The sequence below is a fragment of the Mugil cephalus genome, chromosome 6 (genome assembly GCF_022458985.1).
Source record: "Mugil cephalus isolate CIBA_MC_2020 chromosome 6, CIBA_Mcephalus_1.1, whole genome shotgun sequence".
NCBI classification, from domain to species: Eukaryota; Metazoa; Chordata; class Actinopteri; order Mugiliformes; family Mugilidae; genus Mugil; species Mugil cephalus.
In genome coordinates, this window is record NC_061775.1 from 24,140,775 (window position 1) to 24,165,747 (window position 24,973).

Below are 24,973 nucleotides of genomic sequence, written 5' to 3' on the forward strand. Positions count from 1 at the left end.
CGTCTTAGCAGTTAGCGTTGACAGTGTAAACAGGCTGGAAGTAGGCCAGTTATGTTCGAGACTGCCTAAATATGCCAGGCAAGGCTAAAAGTTTATATTTAAGCCACGTAACTGCTAAAGCTGCATTTGCACGCTCCTTCGACATTTCACGCTTTCCCCTTCTGGGTAAAAGTTTATTCATTATCAGAATTCTTCTGCAGTTCATTGGAAATAATAATGAGAGATGGTTACACAGTTTGAATTTAATGGATTTATAATTTGTAAAGAGCTGGAGGATCTGGGTTAAAGTTCCACATGTGATGAGAATAAATCAACAGTTTGCCTCTTTGACGCTGCTGAAACGTTTAAAGTTCAATGAGTTCACTGGATGTTGCATTTTTTAATCAACCCATTAAAAGATGCAACGTGGGGACTCATTTAATGGAGTCTCTGACATGAAGGAGGAGACCTGTATGCTGCCAATAGTCTGATTTCTTTGTTCTCACGAGCAGGACTTTTAGTGTAATATGAAATAATGCACGACTTCCATGTTCAACAATTAACTTATTATTATTATTACTGTGTTACTGCCCGTGACTTCACAGTGGGGTTCTTAAAGGTTTACTATTATTACTGCTAAGCTACGTTTTTTGATTCAAAAACATTACCAGAGAGAAAATCCAGAGCATGTATGTAATGCATGTAAGAACGATTCTTGACTGTATTTTTTATTAGGAGCTAGGTGTGAAGACAGGGTGCAGTGACCGTGGTGTGATTCTCAGTCACTTTAACTCATAATGACTGAACTGGCCGCAGAGATTTGGCTGTGTAGTCGTCTCTGCTGGTGGTGCTGAAATTCTGTTCGACCAATGGAAACCTCACATGGGTCTATTTGATTAACAGGGATCAACAAACAATCTGATCAATATAATATAATGTTTTACTGAGTCAAAACAAACATCGAGACACATGTACAGTTGCTGCCACAAGGGGGTAGATATAGTACTACATGAGAGGAGACAATTTGATATAATTTTGGGTTTCCTCACCTCGTGCTGCGGCTGGTAAGTTATCATGACCGGTTTGCAGGTCTTCCAAGGGAGGAAGTCAGCCATAGTGGTGCTGAGGCACGGCCCATGCTCTGGCAGACAGATTGAAACAGTTACTATCCACATGTAAAACGTCCTTACGTCATAGAAACGGGAGCAAACCATCACCTGGTCCACGCAGTATGTAGCTCGGGTTGAGAGTGGATGCTTTGGCCGGCGCTCTGTCCTTTTTATTGTAGTGTTCTTTGGCTGTGGTCGTGTAGTACAGGCCCGAGAGACTGGATTCACTGAACTGGACGTTGCTTTTGGTCATCAGGTCAGGCCCGGGCACGGTCATCGGATGTCGTGTGTGGCTCCGCTATGGCAAGAAATGCGACATATGAGTTGGATCATGATTTCAACAACATCAAACACAACTCCAAAGACTGTTGCAACATGTGCACAAAGGAACACAAATGAACCTCCAGTGAAATATGTCTGTTCACATGACATATCAAAAAAAAAAAAAGAAAGAAAGATCGTTATAAAATCAAAAAAAAGTAATAGAAGGTGTCTCATCTCACATCAGAGAAGGAGAGTCTGCTGATGGTGACTGACATCCTGTCTTTGTTTCTCTGTGCATCAGTGTCTCCTTTTGGAAAGGAACTCAAAGTATTGCTCCTTTTTGCCAAAACATCTGGATCAACTGGAACACAAGCAAAGATACGTTAATAAAGCAGCATTTAATCCATCTCTCACTGTTTAGCGTTTCATTGATGTAGCACACAGTCTGAATAAGGGTGTCACACTCATTTTAGTTCAGGGGCCACAAACAGATTTTTTTTTATTAATGAAGCATCCTTTCTCTTTTAATTTTGCTGTCATCTACTGTTCAGTTTAGGTCTGTGTTGTGCTATGTCGACAGCGCTGGGAGTCTGTGATTTCACCTGGCAACTGATTAGGCTCTCGGCCAATTGCGGGACACGTCAGTCAATGTGTAATATGCGGCCTCGTGATTGGCTCAGCAGGGCTAGGGGCGGGGCCTACTGCGGGGCCTACTGTGTATAGGCCTCACACCGGACCTGAAGAGACTCCCAGTGGAAGGCTTGTGTGTTGCATCTGTGTGGCTTCTGTCATTAATGTGTCAGTGGGTGAACGAGGGACACTCTAAAGAGCTCATGAGAAAGCACTTTAAGGAGTACTAAGCACAGACCATTCATTCATGAAACCTTTCATTCATTTTTTACAATCGTGATCAAACATTAATAATTAGAAACATAAAATAACTGCCTAATGTTTACATGTCCAAAATCACTAACACCATGAGGACAGTGTTCCCAAATATAGGAAACAGTATATTTATATAAATGTAACCAAAACTTTTTTTAAAATTTATTTATTCATGTATTTTTTTTTTTTTTTTTTTTTTTTTTTTTTTTTTTTTTGATGTCCAAATACCAAATACTCCCCTCTGGCAGGCAGCTGTGATCCATCGAGTACAGGACCACTCAACCATGGCCACCAGCTTTTTCAAACTCTCACCTAGCTTGTGATAACGATAATCCTCTTTGGACGTCGAGGACCACGAATCCTTGGAGAAATTTCCCAAATTGAGCTTCAGACTCTGTTTCACCACATGTGACAAAGGAGACCTGTATCAAAAACACGGATAATGCCTTTATTATTTATATGTGGAAATTTAAATGAAGATATTTGACGATGTCAATCTGACTCTTTGACCTCTCTATGTATAGGATAGGAACTAGTCATGGTGTCATGTGGAAGGAGTTGCAGACCTGCAGACAGCGGGCCGTATGAATGACGCAGCGTGGGTCGTCTTTCTTTCTAACAGCTTCTCAGGATTGCCCATCGGCACTGAAGAGGTGTGCTGGGCGAGAAAAGAGAAAAGAGAAGAGAGCAGTCACAGTCACGGTCTTGTGCTGATTTCTTGGAAGCCATTACAAAAATGTCAGTACCCTTGTCACTTTTGTGTGTACTTAATGCTGACAGTGCAGGTGTTACAGGTCACTGTGGGTCACAGTTAAAGATGGTTACAGGTTCTGTGGCTGATTCACAAAATGGTTTAAAGTAGATGATAAATGGGATGATGAAACGGATGAGAAAAATAAAAGTATCGTGCTATAAATGGGGTTTTATGGGTACACTATAACAATAAAAGTGTACATATAAGATATAGCTATTATCAACAAAATGCACTATGTATTTGGCCTGTGCTCTCAGTGCATCATACAGATGCAGGTCCTGAGAGTCAGAACTGATCTGGGCAAAAAGGCTTTTAAATTTTCTGCCCTGTCTACGTGGAACGATGTGCAGAAGGACTTTAAATTGACACATCTTGTAATCATTAATCAAGACAATTATGAAAGACAGAGAAATAAGCTCAGTTGTATCTTGTGACTGCACTGTGTAATAATGTAGACCCACTCATGTCTTTCTGTAGAGTGTGTCTGTATTTTATTTGTATTTTGTCTGAAATCGTTCTGTTTTCTGTGCTGCCATCGTGGCCGGGTCACTCTTGAAAAAGCGGTTTTAAATTTCAATGAGTTTTACCTGGTTAAATAAAGGACATATATGTATATATACTTGGTCACTTACAGCTGCAAGACTATAGATGATAGATTTTACTTAAGCTTAGTTTCAGATTTTAATTTCAATATTAATATTATCTTTAATAAAAGATATAAGGTACGGCTTTACCCCATAAAATGCTAAAGTAAATTAGTACTTATTTTCACCTCTGTTTAGTAGATTTATATCTACACTATATAAAAACTTTATATCTGAGTTGAAGCAGAGACATGTGGTTGCTATTTTTTTCTAGGTTTAGAATAAAAACCTTGATCCCAGTTCCTCGTCACCTACAGCAGTAGCTGCTCCATTACCTTTTTATAAGACTGAGCAGCTCCGCTCCAAACTCCCTGGAAGTTGTTGTTGTACTGTGTGGCAAAGCTGTGATGGCGCCCATCTCCTTTTACTGCGGGTGAGCCCTTTTCTACAAAGAAATACATCCGTTTACAGTTTGGGTAAACATTTATTCCTGCAGGATTATGAGACCATTCCTAACCACATGTGATGAATGTTTACATCAGTCATATGTGACTGAGTAGATGTTAGAACTGTGTCACTAACCTAGATGTTTAACAGTGGATTTCACAACAGGGCAGTCACGGTGTGGGACGAAGCTGGCTTGGAAGGTGCTTTCTGGAAGTTTTTCCATGTGAGGGATCTTCTTGGTGATCAGTGTTGGCCGGATTTGAGTGCGAGGGGGCTGGAGGGGACGGAGCTGGAAATTCTGGGAGTGGGTGGTGCCGAAGTCAACGTTTCTAAGGTCTGCTCCCATCTTGAAGTTGGTCTGAAGCTTTGTCCAGTGTGGGATGCGGATAATACGTGGAAATGGGGGATGCTGGTAGGACGCCTTCGCCTCTGTCAAGTACTCCTCGTTGTGCATTGAGGTCTTGTTGCTTGGCTTCGCTGGAAGATGCTGGAAGTCCCTCTGGAAACTGGTTGAATATGCATCTGAATTTCTCCTGTCCACAGATGGGACTTTTGAAGACAGAAGAACCTCCTTGGGCACAGAAGAGGCCGGAATCTCTGCTTTCGGCACCGCATTCATGCTGAACCCCGCCGGTATCCTTCTTTACATCAGCTCTTCGGTTCAGCCAGCCATCCACTTCTGAGGCAGGTGAAAAATGCTACAATGCCTCGCCATGGAAACCTCTGTGCTGTGGAACATGATAATGATGATACTGTTGCTGCTCCTGCAGAGAAACAAATGTATGCCTTGGTGTCCCGTTACCTGCCCAAATTTAATGAGTGGAGTGGACACGGACAAGTATAGCACTGCTACTTTAAATACATAATTGCTCACATTAGAAAACACTTTCACTATTTTCAGAATAAATAAACTGATGTCTCTGGCTTGTCGCTGGGGATAAAATAATATTAAGCCCTTTGGATTTAATACTAGCTTTCCCACCTATAAGATGTGGACATGGTTTCCATTCATTCATGTTTATTGATTGCAGTTATTACAGGTTATTTTATAATATCAATTTACAGAGTGGCCACTTATATTGAATTTGATTGTGTTAATATGAATGTAGAAGAGACTACAAAGCAAACCTAAAGTTATTTACAATTTAATTAAATTATAATCCTGGATTAAGTTAAAAGTCATGATTCAAAACTACTGCCCTCACAACAACAGCAGGTGTCAGTCAAACTTCATTTTGGGGCAGATCAAAACTCAAACGGGAAACGTCATATTTTTTATTTTATTTATTTATTTATTTATTTTGCATTTTCTTGTTTAAGTGGGAGCCAAAAGTTTAATTCAATTAAATGTCACAGTTGAAGTGAATTACTTTTACTTTTATGTCACATATCGCCCAAAACGGTTTGCAACGCTCCCCTTTATTAGTGTTGGAGATATTTCGCCGGGCTTAATTAGTAAGTTTAGTTATTATTATATATATATATTTTTTTAGCTGATTTTGGTTATAATGTAATTCGCGTCTAGCTAATTTAATGTTCAATGATTAATAAAGTTATTTTTTAAGAAGAATTCAATTCGTAGTCTTTTATTGCTAAAAGGAAACCTCGACGCAGGAAGTGACGTATTTCACCCGGAGCCTCTTCCGCTCTCTTTTCGTCGAGGCTCAGCTAGCGGCCGGGTGGGTACACGTTTTCTCCATTAGACATTTATCGGTTTTTAGTTAACGCCGAGTCGTTGAATGTGATCGAAACAACTCTTGGTTCGTTATATGTTGACGTTTTCTGTATATTGTCCGCCAGTGACCAATTTTAGTGGCAGAAAACGGAGATATTTGTGAATGAATTTCACGCTAACGTTGCGCATGTGGCGAGGCCGCGCACCCAGTACCAACTTAGCTAACGTAGCTAACATTTACCAACAGTCTGCCAAAGCATTTAACGACGTAACTATCGAGAAACACACAGTGACTATGTTATAGTTTATTTTAGGCATAAACTGTAATATATATTTTCCCCCGTGGCTGTGAACGGGCTGCTGAAGGAACGTCAACCACCCGTGTGGTTACCTAAAGTCTTAATGTCTGAAATGTGATAATCCCAATTAAAACCTGAAAAAGGTGTTAAATACAAGCATATTATGCATCGTAGGTTTTAAATAACATTTAGTCAAGTCATAAATCCTTACGTCCATCTATCGCTTCATTCGCTTTTTGTTCAGTGCGTTGGTGACGCTCGGCTAATTCCGTGTAGTTCTTTATGAAATATAACTATTGACAGTACGCAGAAATAGAACTACAAATGCCTATGTTCCTGTTCCTCTTTATTGGAGCCCACCCCAGGGATGTCCTGATTTGTGGGTTGAATGTCAATAAATTTTGCTAAATAATTCTGGGTCCTTGATTTTCCTAATTTTTCGTACTTCGTGTAGGCCTTACACGTAATGCGTAATGGTCTTAAGTTGTATTGTTCCAACTTGCAGACAACATGTTGTCTTGACACTGAAATTAAATGATTGTTTTAATATATTTATTACCTTTATAAACACCTGGTCTCACTTTGTTACTAAAACAAACAAAACGTCGTTTGTGACTTGTGTGAAATGACAAAGCTCTTAAATCTTTCTAAATGGTGAGTTTGATGCTAATGTCACTTTCCCCCACTTGCAGCCTGCAAACATGCAGATCTTCGTGAAGACGTTGACGGGGAAGACCATCACCCTTGAGGTTGAGCCCAGCGACACTATCGAAAATGTCAAGGCAAAGATCCAGGACAAGGAAGGTGAGTTGTCTGGCAAGTTTGTTAGTTTGTAACACATCTTTACTCCCAAATTACGTCTCAGGTTGAATCATTGCTTCAGATTTGGTCTGATGGAGTTTTTATAAGGCCATTATTATAAAAGTTTCTTATATTAAACCAGCTAAAATGACTTTTAAGTAAGTTTTCTTTCCCAATTCAATATAAAGATAATGTCTTGATAATATGTACAGAGTTGTTTTTTAAGTGACATAATAACCCAGTGTTAAAAGTTGTTGGTCTTGATGATTCTTAGTGCATTTTCATTGATGAATATTGTGTTTGCAGGAATTCCTCCTGATCAGCAGCGTCTGATCTTCGCTGGAAAGCAGCTGGAGGATGGACGCACACTGTCCGACTACAATATCCAGAAAGGTAAGAGCTTTGTAACACACGGCCGGAGTTGTGTTGAATAATGAACAGAAGACCAATTTCCTAAATCTCATACATATTTGGCATTAATTTGCATTGTATTTTCGTTATTTTGGTTTCCACAAGTACTCAGATTTAATACATTTGAAAGTGTAGACATGAAAATAACTTCAGTCTACATATGGTTGAACTTGATATTAACGTAGCCATGTCTTGTCTGTCCACCAGAGTCCACTCTTCATCTGGTTCTGCGTCTGCGTGGTGGCATCATTGAGCCCTCACTCAGGCAGCTGGCCCAGAAATACAACTGCGACAAGATGATCTGCCGCAAGTAAGTCCACATCCTAAATGTGACCCTTTATCGAAGTGTGTGCAGTGGTGATATTCGAAGAGCGTAGACAACATGTTTGACACTGCAGTGCATCCCGTCCATGGTTGGAAGTCACCGCAAACTAAAACCTGACTGTTTGTTTTTCAGGTGCTATGCCCGTCTGCACCCCCGTGCTGTCAACTGCCGCAAGAAGAAGTGTGGACACACCAACAACCTGCGTCCCAAGAAGAAGCTGAAGTAAACACTTCGCATGAGTTGGCAATGTGTGCCATTTTGTGTTAAAATAAATGTTAAAAAACTATGCAGCTTGTTTGGCTTCTGTTATTGAGTCTCGATTTATAGAGTACCAGATTGTGGCTCGTTAATGTAACAGCCCAAAACTGTAACTGAATCAACTACAAGGAGCAAGACGAACAAGTAAACTTATTATCATGGTTATTGTTTGCCAAATGTTCCCAAATGAAGATCGGAACGATTCATGGGAAAAGTTTGGCTATTAATTTACGTGAAAGTCCTGTTCTAAGAACTTGGTCTGCAGAGTTGTTGATTATAACCGTGTAAAACCTGGCTTCTTGGAACAGTTCTTCAAAACTGACTGGCAATTTGGCCTGGTTTCCACTTTTATTACACATTGGCACATTTCACAAAGGCTGAATCCAGATGAGGAAAAACAGTAACTGCAAGAGGGACCGTCTGGCACGCAGCACCTCACAGGCCACCTGCGGTTCCACTTACCTTAGCAGCTACAAGGCAAGATGCCCAGACAAATGGATCAAAGCACAAGTCAGTTTATAAGATGCGTCCAAACTCAGTAACCAACCAGAAAAACACAGAAGATGGAGCCGTGTAGGAAGAAAATGTAAGATGCAAACAAAGAGCACAGCAGTGACTTCGCATGATTTGACTTTTAATGTCTAAAACAGTTCTATACAAATATAAGGAACTCGTCTCACAATGTCAAAACACACACACACAAAGCACCTGCTCGGTAAATCTTTCAAAAAAAACGCCCGTCGTCAGTTTCCCTCCTTCTAATAAGCTAATCTGAAATATTCTGAGGTATTTTTACGTCGTACTGAAAAGTCAAACGTGTTGGATGCTGATCGATGAGCTAAAATAATTAAAAGGAAAAACGGAGCTTAAAATCACTCGTACATGTTCAGGTCTAATCCAGGAGGAACGTAGTGCATTCTTTCCCACAACCGGCAGCAAATGTTGCAAATCCTTATTCCAGTGGTTCCAAGGAGGAGAACACCCACAGATATTAAAAAATATCTTCATCTCTGTTGGGGTGTGAAGGATTTTTTCTTTTCAAAGAGAAACAGCTAAAAGGAGAGAAACGTACGTCACCAGAAAATCCTCAATTAGCCTGAAACATAAGGTGGATTTCTCCTTTAAAATGATGCAGCTACACAGAAAAACTACAGATCAAATTCACATTTTGTCACAAAGTCATAATACGAGTGATCGTATTGCGTGGTGACGCACTTTTAAGTACAATAAATCAATACTTAATCGATCCTAAAAGGAAAAATCCATCCCCGTCCGTTGACCCTGCTGCTTCGTAACAGCAGTTTGCAGGACAGGAACTGCCCCTAATGTGTTTACACAGTGTTACTACGCAGCAGTGAAACACTGGAATAAGGCTCTTACGAAGCAGAGACGTCACCCTGGGCTGTATTTTCTCCACGCTTGATGAAATGGCTTTGAGCAGTGTGTCATAATCTGGTGAAGCCATGAGGGGGGAAAAAAAAATAAATAAAAGCAACGAAGCTTTGCAGACGTCTCATTATCTACGCGTGACGCGTGTTAACTGCAAACAGGCAGCCCTGCTAGACGTTTTATTGCTACTTCAGAGATACTTGGTGTCAGAGCACCCCCCAGACACCACTGTAACTTGTTGAGATTGTGTTAACGTGAACGGCGGCAACATTAAATCATTTGCATCTTCACAGTTTCAAAATTTTGCAAAGCAGCAAACGCAGGTGGATGCAATAAAGAGGCGCCCCTGCGTTGCGTTGTGGTCGATTGCATGAAGAGATTTTACGCATTGACACGTTACGAGGATCCTGGGTGTCGCTGCGTAGTCGGCTGCAAAGAACTTGTGTGTACTTCTGTTACTGTGACATGAAGAAGTCAATAACTCATCAGGGGCCCGAGAAGCAAAGATCAATAGACTCTGCATTAGAGGTTCACGTAAGACGCAGACGGACAAGTCAGTTAAGTACCAATTTACTAGGACTACAGCGGTTGTGCTTTTTTCGCACACTGCCAAGTAACCCACCCACACACACACACACACATATATACACACAAAGCTTTGCATTCCTTGGCAGGTACGGGGCTTCTGCAGAGCTCATGCAGTGCTCTAGACGTGATCTATGCTCTACGGCGCCACTCAGCCTCTCTAGGGTTATTATTACTAATAAGTAACTGGTAGTGTTGAGCAACACAGACAAAAAAAAAAAAAAATCACAAACTGGATCGTACCGTGAAGACTGACGAATGTAAACAAAAAAAGAAAACTTGGCACGAACATTATCGAGTGCAAATCTCAGGTGTCGGCTCGACGTCATCGGGGCGGGAGAGCGGCCGAACTTCGCGTCCAACAGGCACGACTCCGCCGCAGTTCTGGCTGGATACCAGCGCCAGCTTCCCATCCTGACTGTGAGCAACACATCGATGAACATGAATAATAGAATAATAACTGGTGAAAAGAGCAGTCTTCTTAAAACATGAGCAAGGAAAAAAAAAAAAGGTTGAGAAAGCTGGAGATCCTCAGAAGACAGAATGGGAGCAGGTCGGTGCATCTCTGAGTTTGTAAATGTTCTGGCCGGTCTGGAGTGAGGCCAGTCAGGCCAGGCTGAAGATGGTGAACTGGAGGAGCCTTGCCTCCATGTGTCCTTAACCTGACCACAGTCCTACCGGGTGCATCTCCACAGTGTTTGAAGATGGTTGGTATTGTGCAGGAGAAGACATTTCTAATTGTGTAGCTCAGCTTTGTAATCGCGTAATCGTAAAAACGCAATATAGACGGTCATGTTGATGTTTCTACAGACCAGATATGAAGCACTTGTGTTTAGCACATGTATAAAATATAACTGAGAATTTTTATTTTGCACCTCAAACCTGATGCAGCACGAGCTTCACTGTCTGTGTGCAGACATGGCTGAGATTCAGCTCTGCAGGAGAAAAACAGAAGGCTGCCACCAGTGGCCTCAATCACAGGCATTATATTCAGATTATTTCCTTCTTCAACAAAAAAATAAAGTAAAGTAGACACCCACTAAACTAAACAAACCAAAAATCCTTTGGAAACACACTGTTGGAAACTACAAAGCCTCTTTTAAAGATTTAAGATCTTCATATAAGACGTTTTGTATTATTTGCTGTAAATAAATCAAAGCGCAGGAGGCCGTCATTTTTCCAGAGCAAACGGATGCAACGCACTGAGATCTGTCACTGACGGGGGCTCGTGACGAAAAAAAAAAAAAAAAAGGAAAAACGTGGTGCTAAATCGTGACGTGGGAAAAGTGTCGAATGCTCACGATACTTGGTTACGTAGCACCTTTTTAAAAAGGTTCACCTGCACTGATCAGACAGACTTGCAGTGGCTTCTCTTATTAGACACGTGGAGGGAAAACGCGTGCTCACTGTGGAGATGCAACAAAAAAAAAACAAAAAAAAAACCTCCCGCTGTGGCTACTTCTCGACCAGTTTTGACAGGCTCTCCCTCAGGCTGCTCAGGTCGCAGATTTTGACGTCCAGAACCTCGATGATTCGTCGGACCTCGACCTGGGTCTGCTCCTGCTCCTCCCGGTTGGAGGCCAGCGTCTTTTCAGCGCTTTGAACCTGATCCTCCAGCTCGGTGTTTCGTCTGTCCAGATCCTGCAAGCACATTTAATCTGCATGATGCATCCATAGCCACATTTTTACAGTTGGTACGTTTTTTGTTTTTAGTTTACTGCTGTTATGAGTCTATCCTTAAATAATAAATGATATAGCAAAACAGGGAACTAAGTCTTTGTGCATTGCTTTTCTTTCATATGTGCAGTAACTGTCTAAACATTGGCACCTTTTCATAAAATTTTCTACATTTTAGATTAAAATCAAATACATCAAAAATATCCCTGATCCTCTATATCCTCGTCTCTCACACCAGCTACCTTCATGTCCTCCTTCACCACATCCATAAACCTCCTCTCTGGTCTTCTTCTAGACCTCCTCCCGCCTGGCAGCTCTAACCTCAGCATCCTCCCACCAACATAACCCTCCTCTGAACATCTCAACCTGGCCCCTCTGACTTTATCTCAGCCGTCCCTCTCATGTACTCATTCCTGATCCGACCCAAAAAAAGTCCAGGGAAAACATCTCGAGCTCTTCCTCAAAGAAATGTGTCACCACCGTCCTTTAGGTAATTAGGTCGTCAATTAAAAGTGTTAAAGATGAGAATGTGTTTTAGGGTTTCGATTTTTAGAAGTGGTAAACTTTTGGTTCGGTGACAGCGTTGCACAGATCCAAACTTTTAGGCAAGAAAAAAATAAATGATGAACAAAAACAAAATGTTCATATCTTCAAACCTTGTTCTTTATCAGGTTTATCCTCTCTTTCATTATGCGTGCATTTCTGACTTTAGATTTCAATCTGGTAACAGCAGCTGTGGGTAAACACAATGTTTAAAGCCACACAGGAGCTCCTCGTATTGCTTTAAACTGTTCACGCTGCAAAGCTGAACGGGCGATGAGTCTGTGTCCTGGGGTAACGAGGTAACCCTGGACACTAAAAGCCCCAATGAATAGATTATATGGAACGGACACAAGGACGACAAGGGTCAAGATGGGAATGTAGATAATTTACGAGTGACACCGCGGGTAAGGATGACAGAGCACCTCGTAAAGGCCGCGCGATATCCATCAGGTGTAATCTCACTCCTTAATAAAGGGAATTCAACACAATTTGTTTTTCTCCTTGACACTTTCAGTTCACCTGCACCGATTCTCCGCCGCCTCTTTATAAGCGCCCTCGATATAGGATGAATACGTAGAATATAAATAGATCATTAACATTTCTGATTTACATATCTGCAAAGTAAAAAAAAAAAAAAAAAAGGAGTGCACTCCACAAGGTTAAGCAACTATAAAATGTAGATGAGTGGATCCAGATGCTTAATGCAATGATTATTCTTGTGATTAATGAGTTACAAAGGTTATGTCATTAAAAGTATTGTTTTTGTTTCATATTTTAATGCATTTTCATGCAAAACCAAAACCACTAAACCTGCAGCCATCAAATGTTTGGTCATTTAACCCGATAAATTACATTTAACTGATTTATTTAAACACACTGAAAGACACAGATCAGGCATAACATTATGACCACCTTCCTAATATCGTGTAGGTGCCGATCAGTTTAGGATCTAGTGAATTTGGAGGTCAGGTCAACACCTTGTGCTTTTCATCATCAAGTTGTTCCTAAACTGTTTTTGTGTCTGTGTCAGGCCTCATCCTGCTGCCATCAACGAGTGTCATTGCTATGGGGGTGGTCTGGTCTGGTCTGGTCTGGTCTGGTCTAGGTGGGGGCTACATGTCTAAGTAACATCCAGATCAATGAATGCCAGGTCCAAAAGTTTCCCAGCAGAACATTGAACTGTCACAAGATGGTCAATGACATTCACTTCACCTCTCGGTGGTTTAAATGTTGTGGCTGACCAGAAAAGTCTGGTGCGTCGCCAGCTCTTATACTGTTATAACATCTGTGTCCAGACATGGTTGATTGGCTGAGATTCAGCTCTGCGGGAAACCTGAGCACCGCTACCACTGGACCAATTAATCCACTGCCAGGAGATTAGATTTGTTTCCGAGTTTAACTGCGACTCTCATCTCTTAATTTAGTAAAAGAATAAACTGTTGCCATCTCAAATTCTTACATTTGAGAACCTGGAACCATCAGAAGTTTTGATTCGATTTGATTTTAATCGGATACTTAGCTAAACTTTAAATTGAATAACAAAACAGATGAAATTTAAAGAAAAAGATGCATGTAAATGGAATTATAGAGGGTGTGCACATGATGTCACAGCAAGCGGAGTTACGGCCACTGAGAGGCAAAAAGTGACAGTTGAACATGAAGATTAGCAGCATTAGCTTGAATCACAGGCTTTAATAACATCTAAACTATAAAATTAATTACAAAATGGTGAAGAGCTGTTGCGCGACTGACTGTTCCAACAGATTTTAAAAGCAGTCAGATATATTTTTACAGATATCTCTGACTGACAAGGAAGAGAGACGTAAATGGAGCGTTGCATTACAAAGAAAACAACAGGAATCCAGGCACAGAAACCTGGTGTCGACAGTAACTATCTTAGTTCCAACAGTAAATAACAATAAAACAATAAACGGAATATTTGTGATCACTCCTCATCCTCCTTTTAACGCTACAGTATTGTATGGCTAACGTTACTGCTCTGTAAAGCTCTTAGCGTTAGCACCTTTTATTTAGCTACATTTATCATAACTGAAATGACCTAAAACTAACCGAAACTTAGACTAATCCACTTTTCCAAATCCATTCTAGCCATACTATGAATCATCGTCGAGACCATTTGTCCTTAATTTGATATGATAATCCACATTTTCCCCGGTCTCTCTGTATTTACTGATACATTTCACTGTGTTTTTGCCACTCAGGGGGGCGTGGCCCAAGGCGGCAGTGACGTCAATGCATACCCTCTATTTAGTTTTTCCTTTGACCATGAAGCGTGAGAGTGAAGTACGTGACATTTTCAAGTAAAGACAGAACATGTTTGTTCTCACGTTTGATCAGTCATTTCAAAAGGAAAAAAAAAAAAAGCAGTAAACAGTACCTGGAGTCTCTGCACGGCCTCCTCTCGCTCCTTCTCGAGCTCACCCACGTCTGTTTTCTTGCTCTGTAAACTGTGGATTTCCTGAAAACACAGTAATTGCAGGCAGTTACCACACTTGTCATCCTGATTCCAACGCATCCTGTAATCAGGACACAAAGCAGCCGTCTCTCGTTTTGCACCAGAATGTTTCAGTTCGTGTTGAGAAGCAGGTTAAAAAAGAAAAAAGAAAAGTCATTTGTTTTATACACCAGGAGTCTGCGATGAGATTTGGGGCCACCCTGATGTTTCTGAAAGTGGAGGGCGTTCCACCTGCGGGGACTCGTATCATTACGACCTTTGAAACTTGTTAAAGTGACAGACAGGATGCAGTTATGCTAATGAGGCTGGAGGACGGCAGCAGACTGCTTTCAAAGAACGGTTTAATTCATCCGGAGAAAAAAGGCTTGGGGCTGACAGACGTGACCCAAACAACAAAACATTCACAAGACAATACAGGTACTTATACTAAGACCTTTATTTAAATTAGCATGGGAAAAAAAAAAAACTATCCTCGCACTGAACAAATGACCACAAACAGAAGCTGGTACGTCAACCTGAAAATGCATTCTTCTTTGTTATTCAGCATTTTTTTTTTTTTTTAATATATTCTGAAGTAATTATGTTTTAGCCAAAGACAAAAACAAGGTTACTGGACCAGAAAGATTCATTACAAACCTTATGAATGATTTATGGGAGAAGAACACAAACGGACACATAGCCGTCCTTTCGCTCATGCATACACAGATGAACGCTGCTGCACACAACATTACACACATAACACACAATGATCAGTTTGGGATGTAGTGAATTTAGAGGCCAGGTTAACACCATGTGCTGTTCTTCATATTTTTTGTTTTTTTTGAGTTGTTCTTAGGGAAGTTTGTGTATCAATTTCGTTGTATGCGGAGATGTACAATGACAATAAAGTCTATTCTATTCTAAACTGTTTTTGTGTGTGTGCGTGTCAGGCTGAATCCTACTGGGGATGTCTGCTGCCATTAAGGAGTGTCGTTGCTATGGGGTGGGGCCACCTGGTCTGGTCTAGTTGGGTGCTACATGTCTAAGTAACATCCACACGAATGAATCCCAGGTCCAAAAGTTTCCCAGCACAACAGTGAATTGTCATTTTGTGGTCGATGTTATTTACTTGTCCTAGTTTTCTCCTGTCAGTGGTTTTAATGTTGTGGCTGATTTTGTGGTAGATTTCCTACACTGATCTTCCCTCTAGGTCAGTAAATAGATTTGGACGGCGTGCAGAGGACGGGACTTGGTGTCTTGCCTGGTCTTTGGCGCTCAGCAGGGCTTCCAGCTCTTCCACCGACCGACTCAGCTCCTCTTTACCAGGCTGAGCAGCAGCAGCAGGATGTCCCAGCTGGGCCTCCAGCTCGGCCACCTGGAACACGCATAACGAATACATGCTTAAAAAAATGACATTACAACGTCACAAGATGACAACACTTGGGCTCGGAGTCAATTTTCTGGAGTTCAGCTGTTTTCCAGTGGAAGATAAATGATATAAAGATAAATAAAGGGTTTCACTGAACAGCAAGGAACTGTATAAACATATATCCGGGCGGCTCCACCTTGTGACTTTGGAGCCAGATTCTGATCAGTAGTCTACGGTCCGAGGCCGGAGCCACGATATCACTGACCCGACCACGCTGCCTCCAGACATAACTTAGGTTTTCATTTAATTAACACTACGACTCTACATCCTCCAGTTACAATGAAATGTTGGATTATACACTGAAGTTACTTTTAAAAATTGTTTTTATAACTCTCACAGTTCCACGGAACCGCTTTACGGAGCAGTTGGCATGGCAACTGGTGGTCACCATTACGGCACATCCTGTTTCTATTAAAAATAATTTGTTGTGTAATTTAGTGGTTTAGTTTGGCCCACGTCCCATTCATTAACATGGAGGAGGTGGAGCTTATGACCTATACTGCAGCCAGCCACTAGGGGGAGCTCTACTAGCTTTGGCTTCACAATTAACCCGTCACCTTTAGTGAGAAGGCATAATTAACAGTGAAGGGCTTTTACATTAACGCTAATAATAATAACAATACACAGACATGCTCAGGTGTGTTTCATGATTACTGTTGATGGAAATGAAGACTCACAGCAGAGGTTCATCGCCTACACATATTTACCATCCATCTCTGATAAAAGTCCAATTAGTTTTAGCAGCATCTATCATTCTGCCATGCAATCTACAACTGAATCAAGGACCTTTTTTTTTTTTACTCGCACCCTCTCTCAGCTCAACTCTCTCTCCTCTACTCTCCACTACACACACACACACACTTCAGTGGAAAAAGAGCTTTCCTGCCAACGGGCACATTTCTGAAGGCCCTCTCGCCTTCGAGACTTCTTTTTTTCTTTTTCTCCTCCAACGGATGGAGAGATGTGACCTTGTGAAAGATTGATGGAATTATTTTTCCCCAATCTGTCCCACTTCCACCCGTTTAACATATTAATGGAAACGTCATAGATTGTAAGTGACAGTTTGACGAAACAAGGTCAAACTGTTTCAACATTTGACGTCTAAATTTTCTTCTTGAACAGTCAGAGCAAGGCACTAGGTTAGGGGTTCAATTCCCCTCTATGCTTATCTCAAATGAACCTAAAGTGTTGACACTATGAATCAACAGGATCTAGACCTACTGCTTCATGTTGTTCAGTAAATAAGAAAACATTAGCTCTACAGGCGCCAGTATAAATATTCTGCACGACGCCTTAATTGGATTAAATCTAATTGAACGTGTGAATGTCACTGCGGACGTTTAGATGGTTTAAAATGTTTAAATGAAACCTGAAATGAGACACGATCACAGCTGACAGGTGAAACTCTTTTCTAATGGATGTGACTAATTGTTTGCTATACGATGACTGCCGGTAAAATAATCAGAGTTTACGGAGTTTAACAATTACATAATTAACCTCCTGAGACCTGAGCTTTTATTTGGTCTGCATTTTTAATTTCTCCACGTTATTTGGGATCAGTACGACCTTAGATGTTTAAAAACTAAGCATCATCTTTGAACAGGAAGAAGTAGTTTTTGAAAACAAACAAACAAAGAAAACACTGTCCTCATATGTGGACACTGGTATTATTTCATTATTTATATTATAAAGAAGCCACCAAAGTGTGACAGAATCTAAAACTGTTTATTTTAATACCTGAACATGACTGAGGAAAGACATAACAATGAAGTCCCAACGTCCTCAAATGAGTACTTCGCTAATTAGCGACGTTGTAGCTCTTTGCTTTGATAAAATTAGCTAAATTTTGAACGTTAATAAGCATAAATAAATAAGCTTTAACCTTTGCTACCACTAGATGGCAGACTAAATTGTCCACTAATGAGGACAATGGGTTTAAATGAAGCAGAATAAGCTGCAATAAAACCTAAAACCAGGGTCTCAGGATGTTAATTTATTTGTTCATTAAGAGAAAATTAAATAACTGACAGTTAAGTAAGGTTTTATTATTATTATTATTATTATTATTTGAAGCAGCTATGCCTGATAACGTCAGGTTAAAGTTACTCAAATGTGAATATTTACTCACTGAAGTCTCTTTTTAGTCTTAAACTGTTGGTTAAAAGCAAACATTTTGAAGATTTCACCTTAGCCTCTAGGAAATAGTGATATTTTATTGATTTAAAATGTTAGGAATGTAAGAAAATAACTGGCAGTAATGATAACAATGTAGTTTTTTAAAGTAATTGTTTGTTGTAGGCCTTAAAAGATCCAGTTTGTGATGTATAAGAAAAAAGAAACAACCTGGAAAACAGGGCAGCTTCTTTTAACCCTTGACGTCGGTGCTGCAGAAATCCTTGCAACCGTCACCTGTTTCCCACATTTCAGCTGCAGGAGCTGAATGTCAGAAATGTAAATATGTGCATGAAGGCAGGAGACGCTGAGCTGCTCATGGGCCGCTCCTCTCCCTTTGGATTCTCCGCTGCAGTTTCACAGGCAATTTCAAAGTGGCATTTTATGGATTTCACACTACGCTGTGCTGCACGCCAGCCGAGCGCAGCTTCAGGAAACTGCCGCAGGTTGAAGCGGGGAGGGTGGAGGGGGGCTATCATCCACCCTGTATGTGACAGCTAACTGTCCCCAGAGGCTCCAGCTCCATCTCTCTGGACCCGGAACAAGTTTACACCCAGATGGAGGGAAAAGCTCTCTCTAAACAAATGTTGCCAGAAACATTTCAATCTTAACAGGAGATTGTTGCTGAATATTGGGGTGGTGTTAACAGATTCCCACGGTCTACAAAATGTTTTCAAACTCTGACAAACATGTTGGTTTGAAAAAAGCCTTCCACCTCATAGAGGAACATCCAGGCCTGTTCTGTGGTGCAGCATTGGTTGGGTTGTGACACGTGACACATTCTATGAGAGGAGCAAGGGAGGTAAATATTTCAAACACATACATTTATGATGGTTCTAAAGTGGATATTTGATATGTCTTATTTAGGAAAAGGGTTTAACCTAACCTTTAAACTAGATTTATTCATACGCAGAACATTTTAACCACAGAGAAGTACACTTTTGTCCTCTGTGGTGGACACTGGGACTTGCTTCTGCTCTTATTTAAAATGTACGGTATCACGGGTGATGGCAATTTGACAGAAGCAGAGGGAGTTGCAGATGGGATTTGGAAATTTGATGACGATCCAATTTGGGTCAGGAGTGAGGAGACACTGAATCTTCAGTGTAAAAGTGATTTAGTTTTAGTTTAGTTTTTAAATATGAATTCATAAATTATGAAATTAAATAAAGAACAGACTCTTGACTTGGATGCATGAAAAAATGGATGTATGTAAACAAATGTGAAAGCGGTTTTAGATCATTAGAACATGAGTGCTGGCACTTGTCAACACTCACATTAGAGAATATTATTCCTCTCCTTTGTGGTGACTGTTAAAGTGGTTTAAAGTTAAAAATTAAAGTTTATTCAATGCTTCCCGTGATTTTCCCTGATTGGCTGAGTGAAAATCGCATTTTATTTTCAATTTAAAATACGTGCTGAAGTTACCAGCACATATTCCTCAACCTATAAAGGGTTAAAATAAAATGTATTTGGTTTCAGGTGTTTACTTCATCCATTTAGTTGGTAAAAACACAAAAAAACAACATCCTCCAACCTTAAGATGACACTTATTTATAAATTATACTCCATATTTTAATAATTGCGTTTGACTATAATCGTTCATTATCTCTCTACGCGTCAGCCTCTACTTAAGGGAGGCCACAGGCAGAGAAATAGTTGTCAAATAAATTAATAAACACAACAGCTTCCAGCTGTGTTGCGGTGTGTTTTTGTGTGTTTAAATGAACGCATTAGAGAAAACAAGCCTTCTCGTCCGTCCACGCATTGTCGCTCTATCGTATGTGCCTACAGAATTGTGTCATAATTCAACATGAACCTTAAATTAGGTTGGCAAAGAGGTTGGCACCTGTTTCAAATATCTTCCAGTTAAATGTGACGTATGTCCATTTATGAGTTGTCCTCATTCTCAGAGGGAACCCAGAAAATAAACACGAACATGGCCGAAGCTGTGAGCATGACGAGGGACAAGAGCCTCGGCCAACCTCTATGGTGATTTATCTTCTTCCTCTAAGTGGGGCAGGGAGGGGGGGGGGGCAGTATAGGGTGTCCCGTCCCAAAAAACTAACAAACGAAAGAAAAAAAAAAAAAAAAAACATCCAATCCCCCACGCAACACCTCTTTGCCAAACCCTGGAGGCTTGCTCTACTTCCAGCCACCTGGTTGACTTTGCTGCAGCATGTGTGTGTATGTGTGTGTGTTTTATTTATTTATTTTTTTTTTTTTGGGGGGGGGGGGGGGGGGTAACCTTCACCTGGACTCTAGAGATAGACGGGATAGATGAAACCACAACTTGAGCTAAAATTAAAAAAAATAAAGGGCCAGTTTTTTCACCGCAGCGCCGCTTAATTCTGTCGCACTGGAGGAGCTTTGATAAGCTCGACCGAAGACGTAATCCCCCCCCCCACCCCACTCCCCACCCCCTAAATTAAAGATGAAGTGTCTGCGTTGTTGCCCCCGCTATTGTCAGGGGAAGCCTGTCAACAGAAAGATCCCAGAGAGGGGCGCTGGATGATAAATGTATCTGCAGTTTGAGGGGGGGTGGAGGGGGTGGGTCCACGTGGGCCTTTTAATGTGATACTTATAGATGTATGAACTATAAAAAAAATATAAATTTAATTATATTACAGCATCCAGTTGTGGCCCAAGTGGTCACACAGGATGGGAATGATGTGAAAAATGTCTCAAACTCAGATTTGTTACACCCTACCAACCCTGTGATGCATATTATAAATATTTCTTTCTTTCAATATGTTTTGTAGAATTTAAGTGACTTTTCTTTATATATTAGGTGTATGATGTGCTGAGAACTCATTGTAATATTTCCATCCTCCTCATCCACACAGGACTGCTCAGCTTTTACCTCAGAGCTGTTGTCCTGCAGTATTTTTCCCTGTAAACATTACTACGCAATGTATTTATCCTCAACCTGGAGTATCTTTGTCATACAAACTTTTTACATTTATATACTGTTTCTGATGAGTATTCCTGCTGTGCTAGGAGCCACTGCACCGAAATTTCATTTGGATGGAAATGACTCGTCACTCTGACTTCACTCTGTAACAACGCCCCCCAAACACTAGTTGGTGCTGTGTCTTTTTTTTGCCGGTCGGGTTGATTTTTATTTCTATTTCCTGCTTCACCTTCAAAAATAGCAACTGAAATCTGTTCCATCTTTATTGATCCATATCAATGAATTTTAAAACGGCAGAGATGAAGAAGAAGCCGTAAATGCTAAAGCGGAAACATGCTACTACCAAGCGGACCAATCACAGCTGGAGAGGTGTTAGGTGCCAAGCTCTGCACCGTCACCGTTGCTACGCATTAGTCTAAACCACCTACAAGCCGTGACAAAATGTAGTTTGTAAAGTGATAAACTGTGCATAGACTCGCATAAATTTGCAGCACAAATGAATAAAAATCTTCAAGTTTCAACCTAATGCTAAACACACACGTACTTCGTTACAGAATACAACAACCTCGTAATGGTATTGGACGTTTTCTTACGCATCATTGTCGCACACAATCAGGAGGGTTTCTGTGCATTCTGCAGCACACAGAGCCAGAGTCCGCACAAAGAGAACAATAAGTCCTGCATGAAGTACTTTGGTCCCAAACAGAGACCTGATGTCAGACACAATAAATCTTCCACAATAACTGTGTCAAGCTCTCCGAGATAGTACAACCTACCTGGAAAATGCCAAAAGAGAATTTGTGCACTTTTAAGCAAATTTTTCTTCTTCTTTAGTTTTTCTCTTTAGTGTTTTATTAAAAAATATATCAAATCCTTATACTGCGTTATTTTCAATTGCCTTAAACCTTAAAACAGCCCCGTGCAAACCTTCAAGTCTGATTGGGAAGATGCAAACAACTGGTAACCATAGCAACAACACTGATAAGTTACTCTAGTTAGTTGTTTAGTTATTTAAAAGGGACAATGCATGTTAATAAACAAATGTACACTGTGTAAACATGCCGGATCATAGCAAAGATGCTAATTTCCAGCCGTAGTCCCTTAACATAAAACTGTATAATAATAAAGCAGGTGGCTTCTGCTGCTGCTGAAACAATGGATTACAAACTGGAGCAGTCTATGTTAAGATAAAGTGTGATAAAAACAACCCAAAGTACTTTATCTAAATAATAAACCGGTCTTCTCACACTGGGAGAAAATGGTTAACTTTAAATTACTGCGATAGATGCCAAGGAGTAATTAAAATCTTAACACCCCGGCGTTAAACTTGATCACTGCTCTGTATTTTCTGAACCACTCTGTCATAAAATGGCGGCGCTACAGGGCTCCCCGCAGATGTGGTCACCTGGTCTCGCAGGTGATCGGTCTCCTCCTGGTATTCGGCCAGCTGTTTCTTCCACTGCTCCACGCTGCTGTTGGCTTCCTGCAGCGCCGCCACCAGCTTGGCATTGCTGTCCTGCAGAGTGAAGAGTTCAGCCTCCAAGTTTATCTCGCACATGGACCTGAGAAGAAGAAAATATTCAAATATTCAAATATTACCCCCTACGTTTGTGTTTCAGGCGGCGCATTCACAAGGGATAAACACACTCAGTGTTTTTTTACTCAAATGTACGTTCTGTTGTTGTGGCTCTGCTACTTCCCGTCTCACTCCACTGCAGGTCAGAGACAGGTTTAATTACTTTGTAAATTATAGTGGATGATAAAAATATATTCTTAATACTATTTAGAGAAGAGATTACCAATGACCTGTCAGCATTTAAATCAGCTCCACCTTTGCAGGAGATGATTTCATCCCTGGTCTAAACGGGCGAATATTTCAGCGACATCTCGACTTTGCGCTCTAACATCTGTCCAAAATTTGAATTATAGCACATCCTTCATTATTCTTAAGTGACAAGAGGCAGAAAAAAAAGCTGCAAATCAAACAAAAGTCGCAAAAAAGTAAAAACTCACCCCGAAATTACAGAGTCGTCGATTCGCACTGGATTAGTTTTATCAGAGGATCTCTGCGTCAAGAGAATTATGGTGGGTGATTCATGGTGTAATTTTTACTTTGCGGATTAAGATCACAGACAGCATCCGTGATTATTAGAAATTACCAGAGGTCCCCAGGTAAAACTAATCCTGTGCAATTAGGGATAAATGTTCACGTGTTCACCTGAAACAAACCAGAGGGCTTTCTTTGCATATTAGTTGTTTTCTGATATATTGTGGAGGTAAGGTGTCTACTCTAAACCAGGGGTCTTCCAGGGGACTCCAAGACTAATGAAGAAATTTAGTAGTATTAAACTCGGCCTAGTGCTATTTATGAATATGCATTATTATATTTTTGCATTCAATATAAGATATTCAAAAACTACACAGCTTCAAATACTCATTTGTGTTTTATTTCAAACATGTGCAACAGTAGATTACTGTGTACAGGAGGCTTAGATCAACAGGTCTATTGTGGTGCTCTGTGTGAAACACACTGTATTGCTGAATGTCTTCTTCCTCCATTTATCCCTTTATTAAAATATATTGGATTCATGTTAATGCATGTTTAAAGAAATATAAATATGTGTAAAAAAAAAAGAATAAAAAATGTCCCAGATTTTGCGACCCCCCCCTCCCTGTGCAGTACCACCACGGACCCTCTAGAGGTCGCGGACCCCCTGTTGAAGACCCCTGCTCTAAATTAAAAACTAAGATGTGACAAAGTGTAGTTTATAGATTAAATTAAAAGAAGCATCCAGTTTCCTGCACAAAGGCCTAAAACAGGACTGTCTGGAGATTGTTACCTTATATAAAATTGTCGGAAGAAAGTGAAGATAATGAGGTGATGAAGGGAAACATTCATATTAAGCTGAACCATCTGTTTAAATAAGGTTTGTGGATGTTTAATGAGTGTTAAGCAGCCGTACAGTAAGTATTCCGAGAGTTTCCAATAATTATTAATATGGCGATTTGTGTCAGCGCTGCACAATATATCAGATTAGTCGATATGTTTGTTTTTATGAGATGTTTGGTTGCGGCTTCACTACAGTGGAACAGAACTACACTACACAAACTACACCACTGGGTGCAATGTGAGAAAACAATCCATCGCGAGTAATGTGTTCTCCTTTATTAATTTGCAGGAAACATCCTGTACGCCGGTAAAAGGTCAGGATTCAGTGGGGATATTTAATAAACCAGAGAGCTTTTCAGCTAAGAAGATGGAGTTTAGGAAGCGGAGTCTTCGTCATGGCGACAAAACTAACAGCGTGGAAAACCGTAAAGATTCTCACCATAGCAACAGGACAGAAAAGCCTGTGTAAGGATTATAATAAAACCATAAAATCAAATCGCTGGAATAAAAGACTGCAAATAAAATACACTTCCTGGTCTCAGATGGAAGGTTGAGTGATAAGTAATGGCCACGATAATAACGATGATAGTGAGCCGTTAAATTCAGCGCCGGTTGGGTCTGGATGGTGTAAAGATGCACACACAGATTATAACCAGCACTCCAGAAGCACTGGGATAAATTGACAGTTCAGGTTCATGCTCTTGAAACACAAGTGCAGCAGAACCGGGGAGTGTCCACCTGCACCGTGGTTTCCAGGAAGAGCACACTTTGCGGTAAAAGTGCCTTTAGACTGACTCATTGCTGCTTTTCTTGTTAATCAGACGCCAAACTTCATAAGAACTGAAAGTTAACTCTCAGTGCACACACTAGCCCGGCCGGTTTGATTCATTACAAAAAAAAAACATCGGAAAAGATGTTTTCTCTCAGCAGAGCATTTTAATTTCACAATTTTTAGTCTCTAGCAGAAGTCAAGCTCCAAATACACAACATCTGTGTTGTGTCTTTACAAGAACACTCTGCTTGCATCCACTCTAATCTTTTAGTGCTATAACTTTGTCTCCATATTATCGTCTTCCATCTGTTGCTCTCCTGTGTACTATGTGTACTACTTCTGAGGGACAGAGCACG

The 24,973-nt window shown here is 40.6% G+C and overlaps 3 protein-coding genes across 4 annotated transcripts in view; 1 reads left to right on the forward strand and 2 right to left on the reverse strand.

The window, feature by feature from the left end:
- Window positions 1-401: 401 nt before the first annotated feature.
- Window positions 402-4,641, reverse strand: si:dkey-13m1.5. The gene is made up of 8 exons (XM_047587675.1): window positions 4,158-4,641; window positions 3,911-4,020; window positions 2,804-2,895; window positions 2,550-2,659; window positions 1,592-1,713; window positions 1,197-1,386; window positions 1,029-1,120; window positions 402-867 (listed from the first exon to the last, which is right to left on the reverse strand). The coding sequence occupies exons 1-8, from the start codon at window positions 4,639-4,641 to the stop codon at window positions 772-774; spliced, it is 1,296 nt and encodes a 431-aa protein (XP_047443631.1). The 3' UTR covers window positions 402-771.
- A 1,000-nt stretch (window positions 4,642-5,641) lies between these two features.
- uba52 (ubiquitin A-52 residue ribosomal protein fusion product 1) lies at window positions 5,642-7,809 on the forward strand. The gene is made up of 5 exons (XM_047587528.1): window positions 5,642-5,701; window positions 6,689-6,800; window positions 7,104-7,190; window positions 7,416-7,518; window positions 7,666-7,809. Exons 2-5 carry the CDS (start codon window positions 6,698-6,700, stop codon window positions 7,757-7,759), a joined length of 387 nt encoding a protein of 128 aa, XP_047443484.1. The 5' UTR covers window positions 5,642-5,701; window positions 6,689-6,697; the 3' UTR covers window positions 7,760-7,809.
- Window positions 7,810-10,986: 3,177 nt separating this feature from the next.
- Window positions 10,987-24,973, reverse strand: part of homer3b (homer scaffold protein 3b) — a 48,487-nt gene continuing 34,500 nt past the window's right edge. For both annotated transcript variants that reach the window (XM_047587526.1, XM_047587527.1), the window contains 4 exons: window positions 22,361-22,517; window positions 15,702-15,815; window positions 14,384-14,464; window positions 10,987-11,406 (listed from right to left, as the gene is read on the reverse strand). In XM_047587526.1, the coding sequence (XP_047443482.1) occupies window positions 11,221-11,406; window positions 14,384-14,464; window positions 15,702-15,815; window positions 22,361-22,517 (538 nt within the window). In that variant the 3' untranslated portion in view covers window positions 10,987-11,220. The remainder of the gene's footprint in view (window positions 11,407-14,383; window positions 14,465-15,701; window positions 15,816-22,360; window positions 22,518-24,973) is intronic.

Excerpts from the sequence above, each read along its gene's own strand:
- uba52 (XM_047587528.1), top strand. The coding sequence starts at position 6,698 with ATGCAGATCTTCGTGAAGACGTTGACGGGGAAGACCATCACCCTTGAG. Across the intron at positions 6,801-7,103 it reads AAAGATCCAGGACAAGGAAG|GAATTCCTCCTGATCAGCAG; the intron begins GTGAGTTGTCTG and ends TTGTGTTTGCAG. Across the intron at positions 7,191-7,415 it reads CGACTACAATATCCAGAAAG|AGTCCACTCTTCATCTGGTT; the intron begins GTAAGAGCTTTG and ends TCTGTCCACCAG.
- si:dkey-13m1.5 (XM_047587675.1), bottom strand. The coding sequence starts at position 4,641 with ATGAATGCGGTGCCGAAAGCAGAGATTCCGGCCTCTTCTGTGCCCAAG. Across the intron at positions 2,896-3,910 it reads CTGCTCAGTCTTATAAAAAG|CACACCTCTTCAGTGCCGAT; the intron begins GTAATGGAGCAG and ends TTTCTCGCCCAG. Across the intron at positions 2,660-2,803 it reads ATACGGCCCGCTGTCTGCAG|GTCTCCTTTGTCACATGTGG; the intron begins GTCTGCAACTCC and ends TTTTTGATACAG.